Source organism: Gopherus flavomarginatus, chromosome 2 (genome assembly GCF_025201925.1).
Source record: "Gopherus flavomarginatus isolate rGopFla2 chromosome 2, rGopFla2.mat.asm, whole genome shotgun sequence".
Classification (NCBI taxonomy): Eukaryota; Metazoa; Chordata; order Testudines; family Testudinidae; genus Gopherus; species Gopherus flavomarginatus.
Window position 1 is genome coordinate 67,752,385 of NC_066618.1, and position 13,009 is coordinate 67,765,393.

General features: G+C 38.9%; 1 protein-coding gene across 3 annotated transcripts in view; it reads right to left on the reverse strand.

Moving 5' to 3' along the window:
* The window catches only part of ANKRD28 (ankyrin repeat domain 28), a 231,056-nt gene that overhangs the window by 19,849 nt on the left and 198,198 nt on the right, over nt 1-13,009 (reverse strand). For all 3 annotated transcript variants that reach the window (XM_050938325.1, XM_050938324.1, XM_050938323.1), the window contains 6 exons: nt 12,521-12,740; nt 5,698-5,785; nt 5,517-5,600; nt 4,801-4,946; nt 4,508-4,590; nt 4,244-4,326 (listed from right to left, as the gene is read on the reverse strand). In XM_050938325.1, coding sequence (XP_050794282.1) covers nt 4,244-4,326; nt 4,508-4,590; nt 4,801-4,946; nt 5,517-5,600; nt 5,698-5,785; nt 12,521-12,740 — 704 coding nt within the window. The remainder of the gene's footprint in view (nt 1-4,243; nt 4,327-4,507; nt 4,591-4,800; nt 4,947-5,516; nt 5,601-5,697; nt 5,786-12,520; nt 12,741-13,009) is intronic.

A 13,009-nucleotide genomic window follows, 5' to 3' on the forward strand; every position in this document is an offset into this window, starting at 1 on the left:
AAGAAATCATAGCTGCCAGAGTCACACATTCTGAACTTTTGAGACTTTACAAACTTTTAGAAGTCTTAGATCTAAGTAAGATCCTTGGCACAAGGAAATACTTAAGAGTAAAATCACTTGACTTGTGAGGAAGAGGAACTGGCTCTATTGCTCCTAACTGAAAGAGACAGTTCACTTCTTGTCAATAAAAGCTTGCAAGAGTGGTCCCTGAAGAGGGATGGAGAAGGGGGGTGTCAAAGGGAGGGAGGGACATAACATCAATGTATACCATCCATTTTATGACATCTATGACCCAGTTGTCTGTAGTGATCCATCTCCCAGCATGCTAGAACTAGGCAAGGTGGTCTCTAAAGGCAGGAGGTGGGTTAATGGATGCAGCTGTAAATCCAGAGTTGCAGGAGGGTGTGAACCCTTGACCAACCCATCAAACTTGTTGCTTTGGAGATGACTGGGTGATCATGGAGGACAGTTGGGAGGCCCACTCTCACCGAAATCTATGTCTCTTTCTGTGGGGTGGTGTGTGTGTGGGGGGGTGTTAGTGGACCTACGACCTCGGAAAACTGAATAGGATGCAAGCACTGGGCAGTCTGGGACATATTAAACCCTGTCTTATTTGTAGGTGTATATATACCCAAGCATTGTAAAGTAGCCCTAGACTCCTTTAGAGTATGCAAGGACTCATCCGTAGTTTCCAAGAAGAGCTTACAATCATTGAAGGGGAGGTCCCTCCAAGGTGTTCTCTATTTCTCAGAAACCCCAAGGGATGGAGCCAAGATGCCCTGTACACCACCACCATCACTATGGAGATGGACCTGGCAACAGTGTCTGCAGTAATTTAGGATTCTTGAAAAGCAGTTCTGGCCACCAACTAGCCCCCTGAGGCTGTGGATTGGAATTGCTCCCTATGTTCTTGTGGCGAATGTTCAATAAAAGCTATGAATCTGTTTTCATTATATTTGGCCTAGGGATGTAAATAACAGTTAAAAAGGGAGTTAGATGGAGAATGGGAGAACAAAAAGTAAGGGGAACATACTTCTTATCCGCCCATTTAAATTGAGGCAAAATAGTGGCAGGTATCTACCACACTATCCTAGCTGGATCTAGGAGCACCTCATTGACGGGTAATGCCATCATGGAGGGTGTTGCTGTCTGCAAGATATCCAACAGTTTGTGCAGTAAATCCTTGTCTCTTTTTAGAGGAATCTGAAGAGTGTCAGCTACCCTCCTTATGAGGTCTTGAATTGCCAAAAATCATCAGCCATTGATGGTGGCAGAGACAAACACCTTGGCTAGTGACAAGGATGAAAATAGGTGTTTGAGTGGTGACTGCCTTATGTGCCATAGCTTCCTGCTCCTCAAATGTCTCCTCCTGTGGGGTGGCTGGTTAGGGAGGAGAGGGCTGTACAACTCTGGCCACCCTATGAGATGGTATCAGTAGTTTAGCAAATTGTTGATAGGCAACCCAGGGATCACAACATGGCCACTGGAGAGGCCCATATGGCATTGGGGGTGGCATGCTAGGTTGGTTCCACCACCCTTGATAATGAGCACAATCTTTGCTGTGACTTTCAGAGAATGTGTTCCTGAAGGGATATGTTGGGGAACCCTGAACAGAAACAGGAGACCAGCAGGGACTTCCCTTCATTCTTCCCTCCATTACATTCAATGGATGACTACCTGCTGAAAATAGTGGAGAGTCCTGCAGTATTGGAGAACAGTAGTTCAGAGTCAGTGTCTAAAGAGATGCTCGGTACTCATGAGGAGCTGGGACTCCCTTATAGAGCAGCCCTTAGTATAGCTGAACTCCTGTGGTACCGAATAGGGAATTGGTACTGATGCAGTAGCTGAGGCCACGGTTGCTGAAGCCTGTGGTACTGCTGATGGTGGGTGTACTAAAGCGGATGCCAATGGTGTCTGGTGCTGTTGCCTGCTCAATGCTGATGATTCTGCATGCACGTGTACCAGCAGTTGGGCTAAACTCAATGCTGCCAATATCGAGTGTCTCTGCTTGCTGGTATAAGGTACTAAGGGACCTATCGGAGTCATTTCTCTCCTTCATGCTATAGGACCTTACGGCTCCATCAGTACCAGAGGAGGAGTCCTTCGACTCAATAGTACTGAGTCAAGAGGATAAGGCTTTGGAGACTGTACATCTTGCCAGGGACCTGGGCCTATTTGGAGTGGGTGCCTTAAGGTGAGAGTCCACAATCCTCTTTTTGGAAGCCTTCCCGGAAGCCTCCAAAAAGAGGGGGTAGAGGAGATAGGATGTCTCCTGACTGGACTCAGAAGCTGGCTGAAGGGAGCGTTCCTTCATTACCAGTCTGAGTTTAATCTCCCTGTTTTTCCTTTCCCTGGAGTTGAGAGCCAGGCAGAAGTTACCCTTCTGGGAGACAAAGGACTCCTTCAAGCAACAGACACACACAGAGTGGCTGTCACTCACAAGTATAGCCTCTCAGCATGAGAGGCAATGTCTGAAATCTGTCAAATCAGGTATGCCCTGCCAGGAATAAGATACATCTCCCTGAAGGGAAAGAAGGCAGTAAAATAATTATCTTTCTACCTATCTAACTGATTAATTATATGTACCCTATAGGAATATTAGAAAAGCTGAGGCACGGTCAACGTAGATGTGCTAGGGCTCTGTCTTAGGCGAAGGCAGATGAGAAGGAACTGAGGATGGTTTGCCAGGCCATCCCTATACAGCCTTGGTATCCAGAACAAGGAGCCATAGGGCACATGTGTGGGCTGAACGGACACTGCTAACTGCAAATCTCCGATCAAGGGCTCCAGAGCATGTGCGTTCCTGAAGAGGAACATTTATACTTGAACTTGAAGAAGAATTGCACCTACTGTCTGTAGTTCAAAATATTAAAGTTCAAGAAGTAAGAAGCATTTAACACCATGAATAAACTGAACTCCATTTGAAAAAGTTATTTACAATTTGGGCCTACTTCTGCCAGCATTCATCTTGCTAAAAAAACTTTACATAATTTGTGATGCACTGGGTTTAGGAACTCAGTATAACTGATTGTAAAATAAGTTTCCATACCAGTAAAATATTTTAAACACTACAATTATTCAAGTTGTGTGCAGTTCAGTGCATGACACTTCTTGCCAGTGAGAAAAAGGTCACTGATTTTCCCTGGAGATCCACATGAGCCGTATGGTTGATTCAGGTTATTTGGAAGAAGTTAGAAGAGACTGTCCCCACCCTCCTTAATGTGCCTCCATGCTCTTTATCTTCTTTTGTTCCCCCTTTTGTCTCCCAGCTTGTTTTCTCTCCACCTTTCTGCCTCTCATTAGCCATGTGCCAGGGCAACCAGCTATCACCTCAGCTACATTCTTCTTCTTGCTTGGTGTGTTCCATGCTGCTTAAGATCCAATATGGTGAGCAGCAAGAGCAGGAGCCTAGCTGTCTAATTCCCAAATCAAAGCAGCCCCTAATTGACAGAAAGTGATTTTATAAGGAAATCCCTTGAGCAACAATTGGATGAGAGAGATTCCAACAGGGGAGCAGGAACACATGACAGGGTTGCTAATGCTAAAAGCATCCAAGAGTCGTTTAGCAGCCCTGATAAATTTTCATGTTTTCTTCTGACTGTTAAGACCTAATTAAAAGATTTTAGAAATCCATGTGGGTAGGTGTTCTAGGCTGCCAATATCACTTTTTAAGAGAAAATAAAACCAGAAGAATCAGTTATTAAAATCCTCCATCCCAGTTCCAAATACATTTCACAGTTTTATAGTACAAAATGCTTCTTACATTTGAATTTCCCCATAACCGGGCTCAAAAAATAGAGTTCTAAGATAAAAGTTTTTAGACGAAATGTTAGCTAGAAAATACCAGATTACTTTTTGTCTACTTTTATTAAAACAATGTGGCACTCTCCAGCTAGCATTTTCATAATTAGTTAAGTCACCTGCTTTTTTTTTTTAAAACAGTAAATCAGACATTTGTAACAATCATTGGAATTAACTATTTAATTTTTAATAGAAAAAGCTGAATAGTGCTTATAAAGAATTAACACAAAAGACTAATGTCCTCCAGATCATCTCAGAGGATTAGTGTCATTCCTGATAGAATTCTTTGAGCCACGATGGCCTAAGATTTTTCCAGCATCCCTTTGTCTTATTCAGATGGAAACCTGAACACTTAAAATTGTCTATGTAATTATTGGCTTTACTAACAGCAGAAATATCTTGAAAATCCAACTGTAAAATATTGTTCAGTGGCCATACATACGTTTGCAAGGCTGCATTGGTGGCATTGATGAGGTTTCTATCCGTAATTTTCTCCAGTATTAACAAGGCACTAGTTTCATGACCCTAAATATACAGGAAACGCGTTTGTCAGATAACACATTCATTGAAGAAATTGTTTTGTATGTTTTTTTGAAGTAGTGTCTGGAGATTTTACAGAGTTTAACTAAGATCGTATTTTAAAAAATAGTTTTTCATTAACAAACAAACATGCAAAAAAAGGGCTCAAATAGAAACTGACACACACCTTGCTGCAAGCCAAATGGAGTGCTGTGTTTTTACTGCTATCTTGCAAGGTCAGATCAGCCTTAGCACTGCTAACCAGCACCTCTGAAGGAAATAAAAGTTTGCATTAACTACAAAGTGTGTTCCTAAAGGAATTATCTATTTTCCACTTTATAAAATGAAGATTAAAACCTAAAATAATACACTAATAAACGTGTGAATGCATAACATGTTAATTTTAAAACAACATCTATAGTAGGATATTATTGTACATTATTAAAAGTTAAGTAGAAGATATTTAAGCTCTCTCTTTACCAACGGTGTTAGTTTGCCCATTTTCTGCAGCCATCATTAGAGGAGTCTTTCCAGAAGAATCTACAGCATTTACTTGAGCATTATGACTGAGCAGAAGCTGTAAACACTCCACATGATCTGTAAAAGCTGCTGCATGAAGAGGGGTTCTAAAAGAAATCAAGAGGAAATGAGCTTACATCCCGGAAACGTATATAATGTTTTATTCACAGGTGAAAACTTTGGCTGTGATCCTGCAATTGTATCAGTGTGGGCAGTCACTACCATAAAAATACACTAAGGCCATTATTGTTAGAGTGGTCACAGTTGCTATTATAAGATCATTTTTCAGTTTTTAAAAATAATTGGCCTCAAATTTAAAATGAATATTTAGCAACCAGTAAGCCCATAACATGGACAAGGATGACTCAGAAAAATAAAATGGACAAAATACTAAAATAAAGTTAATAAGGATAAAGATTTACATTGTGAAAATTTTTATGCAATTATAAAAATGCCCAAACACTCCCACACAATAAAAAACCAATTCAGCTCTATTAACACAATACATGGTTTTTAAAAATCCTCGCCAAGCATTGTCAGGATATAACCAAAAAATGCCTTTATATAGAAAAGAAAACAAATATGCCAAATAAGTTTAAAAAACATTAAGGCTATGACACAAAAGCAAGGAGTGTTTGCAGTGCACTGTTTCCTAAGTGCAGTTGTTATATTCCTACCTTCCTTTTGCATCTGTTGAATTTACAATGCCAGCACCCAACGTATCAATTAACATTTCAGCAGCACCTTCATTGTCATTTATGCTATTAAAAAATTAAACAGGGTGTTACTTAAGAGAATGATTGAGCTTTTGTTAAATATTCTAATGAAATATGTTACAGTAATCTTGGACTTCCTTACACAGCACAATGCAATGGGCTGAAAGAATTTCCTTCCATTTTCTGGAAAACTTCCTGTTCCAAAAGAAGCTCTACACAGCTGTCATGACCTAAAAGTTTTAAAATCAGATATTAAAAACAAAAACAAAACACACACAGCTAAGGTAAATTAAATGACATTTCATTTGAAAGTCTTAAATATACACTTAAATTACTTTAGATGTGGCTGTATCTGGGGATTAACAAAAACATGCATTTTCAGGAGTCTAGAAGCCATAAGTACAATCAGAATACTAGACCAGTACTGCAGGAGTTTATGAACTTTGAAGTCATGATGCACTGGCTGAGGCACATGAAGAATGTTTAGCCAATTTAGAGCTCTTATAATATAGTAGCTTTAGAGTTCATTCAATAGACTAACCACTTAGTCCAGTTGGAAGATTTTCTTCCACTGTCACTCCTCTCTCTAGTGGAAAGATGTTTTTGGGGGTTTGCTTTTTTCCCCACTGAACTGCTGAATAACATGGAGTCACAAATTGAGTAGATCCACAACATGGGCTGAAAGATAATCATGACCCAAACTTTAAAATAATTTAAACAGTAAAATTATAAACAAATATGTTTTTGCGTCTATATTATTCACTGTAATGAATTATCCCACTATATATTCCCTGCATACATAGTGATATTTATTCTAACATTTAAAGTCCTCTCTTAGATGTAAGCTCCCTTTATAGAAATACAGAAAGAAAACATGTGCCTCTTGTTTGATTTTGGTAATTTTCTTCTCTCCTGAACTATTTGCTCATATGTTGGGGGGACAATGGTCTCTCCTGCATCCTTACCCAACTGAAAAAACTTTAGATTGCAGTGTTTCATCTCTCTCTGAAAGGGACATAATTCTAGTGGAGTTTTTCCTGGAGTTTGGTCATAAATAATGCCACTGAAACCGATGTGGATAACAATGCTGATAAGCCTGTATGTGTCATATTGGAAATTCTCTCACTCAAATACCAGTGTAGCCAAGGATAAATGATATCATGCATATTTAGAATACAGAGGTGAAATGTAAGTATGAATTAATGCTGTAACACAGGCCTATAGCCCAGGATGACCTCCACTGGTGCTGATGATAATGGTGGAGAGAATGACGACAGTGAGGATGATGACTGACACTTTGGGTTTCTCCACAAGGGACTGTGTAAGTAAAGTAAATGCTAAATGTTCCGTATTGTTCTCTCTCTACTTTACCAGACTGCTGTGTGTATATTGTTTGGTTGGCCAACACAAAATAATTATTACAAAAAGAGACTTCGTTGTCCCTGTTGTGCACCATGGTCCCTCTTCTATCAATAACCTCTCCTCTGTACTTGATTTTGGAGCTGAACCCTCACAGATTGGGTATAAACCCTCAGATTGGAGTGGGTAATTATTTAAAATACACCAAACAGCTTAGTTTTCTCCACTCAAGCACAATCGCAATTTTCATCTTCCTATTTACTGTTAATCAGTGCTTTCCAATCACATAACAAAAGCAAAGGAAAACATTAAATATTTTCAGGATCTGCCTCAATTTGTAGAAGGATATTTTGTTCCTTGTTTTCTGCATCAAAAGATATTTTAAACCAATGTTTGTCAATTATTGCACCATAAAAAGAAAGTTTTAAAAGACTCTAAACAAAGAAGCCAATCTTGGATGCCATAGCATTATGTTTCTAGAGTTATGTACTGCATGTTCAAGGATCCTTTCCAGGATATCATTATCCCTGGCAAAGACAAAAAGAAAGATATATAAAATCTAGCTCACAGTGATTGGCCAAAACAAAAAATATGCTTACACTTGTCCCCAAATTATCATCAGATCCATCCACTAAACCACAAATTAAAAAAAAACTAATGCTTTGAAATCTTACAACTAAACATGTTTAATTTGCTTATTGTCAATCATGTATTAATACATAGCAGGCTATATATACTAAGAAAGCTATTGTTCAAAGAGACTGCAGAGTTCACTACAAAATCAAAGCTCACATTCTAACCCAAATGCCCATCCTGGAGAAGCAGGTTTAACTCAACCCATTTCATTTGTTTCCATGGCTCTTGTGACCTCTTTTTTAGCAACTAAGCTCCCACAGAAGTAAGAGCATGGGTACATAGTAGTCAGTCAAAATTCAACTCCAATGCACCCTGTGCAAAATACACCAAGGAAAATGTATTTATTACTTCCTGCTTCAACAGCTTGGCAAAACACAGTCTCAGAGCTAGTAATCCTACCTAAACTTTTCCTCCTCCACATAAAACTCCTTGGATTTATTTTGATATTTTTAGTAAAAGATTTGCCTAGTAAGACAGATTTTAACTAAATTTCTTAGAATTTTTTTGTCTACAGCCATTTCTGCAATTTTGACAACTTTAAAGAAACTGCAGTTTAGAAAGTTACATTTTTTTTTTATTTTTCAAGATACAGATAACGAGACTGCATACATCATGAACTGATGTAAAACAGAATATGCAGAAATGGAAGGTAGTCTTCCTTCTCTCTAAAACTTAAGTGTTGACTAATTTGATTTTTTTAAATTAGACAAACTTATACACATGAAACCTAAACAATGCATATTACTTTAATTTTATTTTTGGCAGGAAGTAGTTCTAACTAGACTAGCGATTGCATGTTCTCATCTCATCTCACGGTAGTTTGACATGAAACTAAAGGAATGAAAACATCCAATTTTTCTGTCGCACTGAGACACTGTGGTCAAATTCACAGTGGATCACTCATCAATAAGGCTGTGAGTTTATCCATAGATGTCACGGATTCCATGACCTCCATGACTTCTGCAGCCTGCTGGTGTGCCTGGCTGAAAGCCTGGACACGCCTTCACCTAGGAGCTGAGCAAGGGAGATGTCGCCCCTTCCAGAGAGCACCACAGGTAAGCGCCTCCCAGAACCTGCCTCACCCTGTCCTGTGCCCCAACCCCCTGTCCCCTCCACACTCAAACTCTTCTGCTGTTGCTGGGGGTGGGTGGGCAGAGACAGTTACCTCCCTCGCAAGAACCAATGAGGATCCTGGGCTGTCCCCCCCCCCCCAAAGCACCAGTGGGGTTCCTGGGCCGTATGCCTCACCAGCACTAGTGGGGGTCCCGGGCCGCATGCTCCAGCACCCGGGCTTGTGCTCCCCCCCGGCATCCACAGCACTCTCAGGCAGCCTTCTCTCCCCCAAGTTTCAGTGAGGGATATATAGTAAAAATCATGGACAGATCACTGGCTGTGAATTTTTGTTTACTGCCCGTGACCTGTCCGTGACTTTTACTAAAAATACCCACGACAAAAACATAGCTTTACTCATCAACCATTCACAATTTACTTTATTCTTATTCTATTCAATAAAATTAGTCTTAGAGATATAGTCTGTAACTTTGCCTATAAGTATAGACTGTATTGCTATTCCCTTAGCACTAATTAGGAAAATGAGCTTTAAGCTCTTACTTCTCTGATTAACATTTTGGAGCAAGGCAGAAAATGAAGTAAATGAGAACCTTAATTACCTGTGAAGATTAGGTTGTGGCTGTGTCATTAAGCAAAAGCTCTGAGTGAACCTCTCACTCTCCAGAATGTACTGAGGCAGCAAGCAAAAGGAAGGGGAAATGCTATGACCCTTCCTGATGCCTTTTGTTCTTCAAATACTATACTTGTATATGTGGTTTGATCTGAGGCAGAAGGATCTTATGATATCAATGAAATACTTCAAGATGAGTTAATGCAGAATTATTGTATTCTGATTAAATTACTTCCTAATTAAAATAATTTCTTGGGATAAGTGGCACCATTTCTGCTTCAACAGTGTTATCCTATCCAAATTTTCTCTTTTATTTTTCAACATTTTTACTACTTTTTGAAAAATACACATTAAAACACAGAAATAAGCACAGACAGTATATCATATTAGATATTGGAGTTACTATACAAATCCATTCAACTTATTTAAAAATTATTCAACTATGGCTTGACCCTGCTCCCATTAAATGTTGGCTGAAGGGTTCTGTTTCATAATATTTAGAAACTAAGGGTATGTCCACACTACATGCCGGGTCAGTGGGCAGCGATCGATCCAGCGGGGATCAATTTATCGCGTCTACTCTAGATGCGATTAATTGACCCCGGGGCGCTCTCCTGTTGACTCCTGTACTCCACCGCTACTAGAGGCACAAGCAGAGTCAACGGGGGAGTGGCAGCAATCGACTCACCACAGCGAAAACACCACGGTGAATAGGTCTAAGTATGTCGACTTCAGTGACGTTATTCACATGGCTGAAGTTGCGCAACTTAGATCGATTCCCCCCGACCCCGTGTAGACTAGGCCAAAGACTCAAATATATGTCAACAGAATGGTATATATTCAGTGATTCACAAGAGTTGAGAGCCTTTCCTATAATGAAGATTTGTCACAGTTAGTAGAGTAGTACTTCAGAGTTACAAACACCAGAGTTATGAACTGATCAGTCAACCACACACCTCCTTTGAAACCAGAAGGTTGCAAACAGACAGCAGCAGAGACAAAAAAACAAACAAAAATGCAAATACAGTATAGCATTGTGTTAAACGTAAACTACTAATATAAAGGGAAAGTTTAAAAAAAAAGATTGACAAGGTAATGAAACGGTTTCTGCACTTGTTTCATTTAAATTAAGATAGTTAAAAGCAGCATTTTTTTCTGCATAGTACAATTTCAAAGCTGTATTAAGTCAATGTTAAATTGTAAACTTTGTAAAGAACAACCAAAATGTTTTGTTCAGAGTTATAAATAACCTCCATACCTGAGGCGTTTCTTATTCTGAGGTTCTACTGTGGATGGATGGATGAATGAATGGATAGGAGTGATGTAAATATTAAGAGATATATACTTAGGTCAATTTTTTTTGATATACATACAAATCACGTATTTGTGTCCAGAGTTACCTATTTTGCATATCTGAAAACTGGGTATGTAATGATTTGTGTTTTTGTGGAATGATAGATACTTTTCCCCCAAAATAATATGAATAAAAGAATAGGTTTATTATGACTATGATTAAACATGCCCTGTGTCTGCTTAACAGCTAGAAAGATTCTAAACCTTATAAAGCGTAGCTTGTAAATTGGCTCTAAATTAATTTTTTCCCCCATATAACACACACACACATATATAAATAAATAAACAAACACTACACCACACCCACAAAAGTGTTTTTAAATGTCCAATCACTAACAGTTTATATATTACTTCCAAAACAATCTCAAAACTCAGCGAGTCTGGGAAGGGGATAAGCGACAGGGATCTTCAGCAAGGTCGTTTTTTTTTTTTTTTTTGCCTTTATTTGTTTTTCTGTCCTTTCTTGCACTTTTTAAATCAGAGTATCAAGTAGGAAGATAGACAGCTACACACGTTTGCATACATGGTTCAGTACTAAACTGTTTAATAAACACTCAGATAAGAAGTATATTGAGTAGAACCTGCTTTGTGTCAGACAAAAAATGAAAAATGTGCAACTATTACAAAACTATACCCCAGGGTGAGCTAACTGATCATTCAGAATCTTCACCTGACAAGGTACAATAACAACAGGAAATGATGGGCAAACAAAGAGAAAGGCAGAATCTGCTTATCTAGGAGTACAATTCAAAGATAGTTCTGAAAATACTGAGTCATGCTAATTCTGTTTCTCTGGGCTTGCTATATGAATATTTAGTTCGCAGAAAGTTAGGGTGTAAATCTATCCTGCACTGCCCTGCTGCCGCATATTATAAATTCCCTAGTGCATTTTAATATACTCCTGTTTCAAAGAGGGGTGATTTAAAGCACACTAGGGAACTTTTAGTGCATTGAAGCAATGTCCACATGGTACTGAGTGTGCAGCACTCTAGCGTAGGGTACATTTACACTCCATCTTGCTGCAAAAATTAAGTCTTTGTTTAGACAAGTCCTCTACTAAAAACAACAGAAGCTCCCATCTATTTCACTTGCAGCAGGAATAGGTACATAGCTACATGGCAAATGCACCCACAAGTTGGTATAAATTTCCTTCATTCTCCTCCTCTCTGTTCCTTCTGCTTGTTTGTTACTTGTGTCTTGTCTTATCTTAATTAGATTGTGATCTTTTTGGTGCAGGTTCTGTGATTCTGTATGATTGCATAATGCCTCACTCACTGGGGCCCAATACTGACTGAGGACTCTAGAAGGCACTATGATCATACAAATCCCTACTTTAAGTACAAAATGGAACTCAACTTAAATATGGAGTTGTGACCAGTGCCTCTATAATAAATAAATAGCAGCTAATGAATTTTAAACAGAAAGTTGCGATCACTAATAAAAGGACTACTGAAGTCTGGTGTTGCAAAATATATTGAAATGTCAAAGTGGATTCACTATTTTGTTTCTGAACTTTTCCCCTTGATCTGTTTGCTCCTCAGTTACCTCGTATCTGCTAGCTTTGTAAGAGTTCTGTCTTATTACTTCTGATTATGCAATACAGAGAATGTTTGGAGTACTAGGGAGATAAAGTCCATCTCTCTTGCAAGAAAGTGCTAAGTACACTGCTTTGGAATGAATGGAAAAATAAATGCAATAAATCTGCTTAGAAAGCTTATTCACTTTTTAGAATTAATAACAATAAAAGACTCCAGTGTCTTTAGTTTGCTTTATGAATAGTACTCCATCTGTTTCACACTTTTTATTAATATTTATATTATGGTATTGCTTAGATGCTGTTATCAATATTGAGGTTCCACTGAGCTAGGATCTAACCCACATACAGATTCCTGCTCCGAAGACTTTGAATTTAAGACGACTTTACCATAGTGCTTACCATTATAACAGGCCCAGTGCAGTGATGTATATCCATGATTGTCTGCTATGGCCGGTACTGAATCCACAGATGTTGCTGACTGCAAGAGAGCTCCTAGAACACCAATATGTCCACATGCAGCTGATAAGTGTATAGGTGTTCGCCCTCTGCAGTCTCGTAGCAAGGACTTAGCACCATGTTGAAGCAATGCTTCCACACACTCCTCATGCCCAGTAACTGCCTGGAAAAGAAAGATACAATATGCAGGTGCACACATGTACCACTGAATTAAAAAAAACAACAACCTGTTACTGCTTTAACATATAATATTGAGAGCAGGCTACAACAAAATAAGCCCAGTCATTTTTACTTCAGTAAGTGGGCACTGCGAAGAAAAATTCAATAATTATTAGCTTAGTGACAGGGTACGTTTTTCTTTTGCGATGGCCTAAAGAGAAGCTAATCCCCAGGGGCCTCCTTAATTGTAGTATCTGGCATGGACTTTAAAGA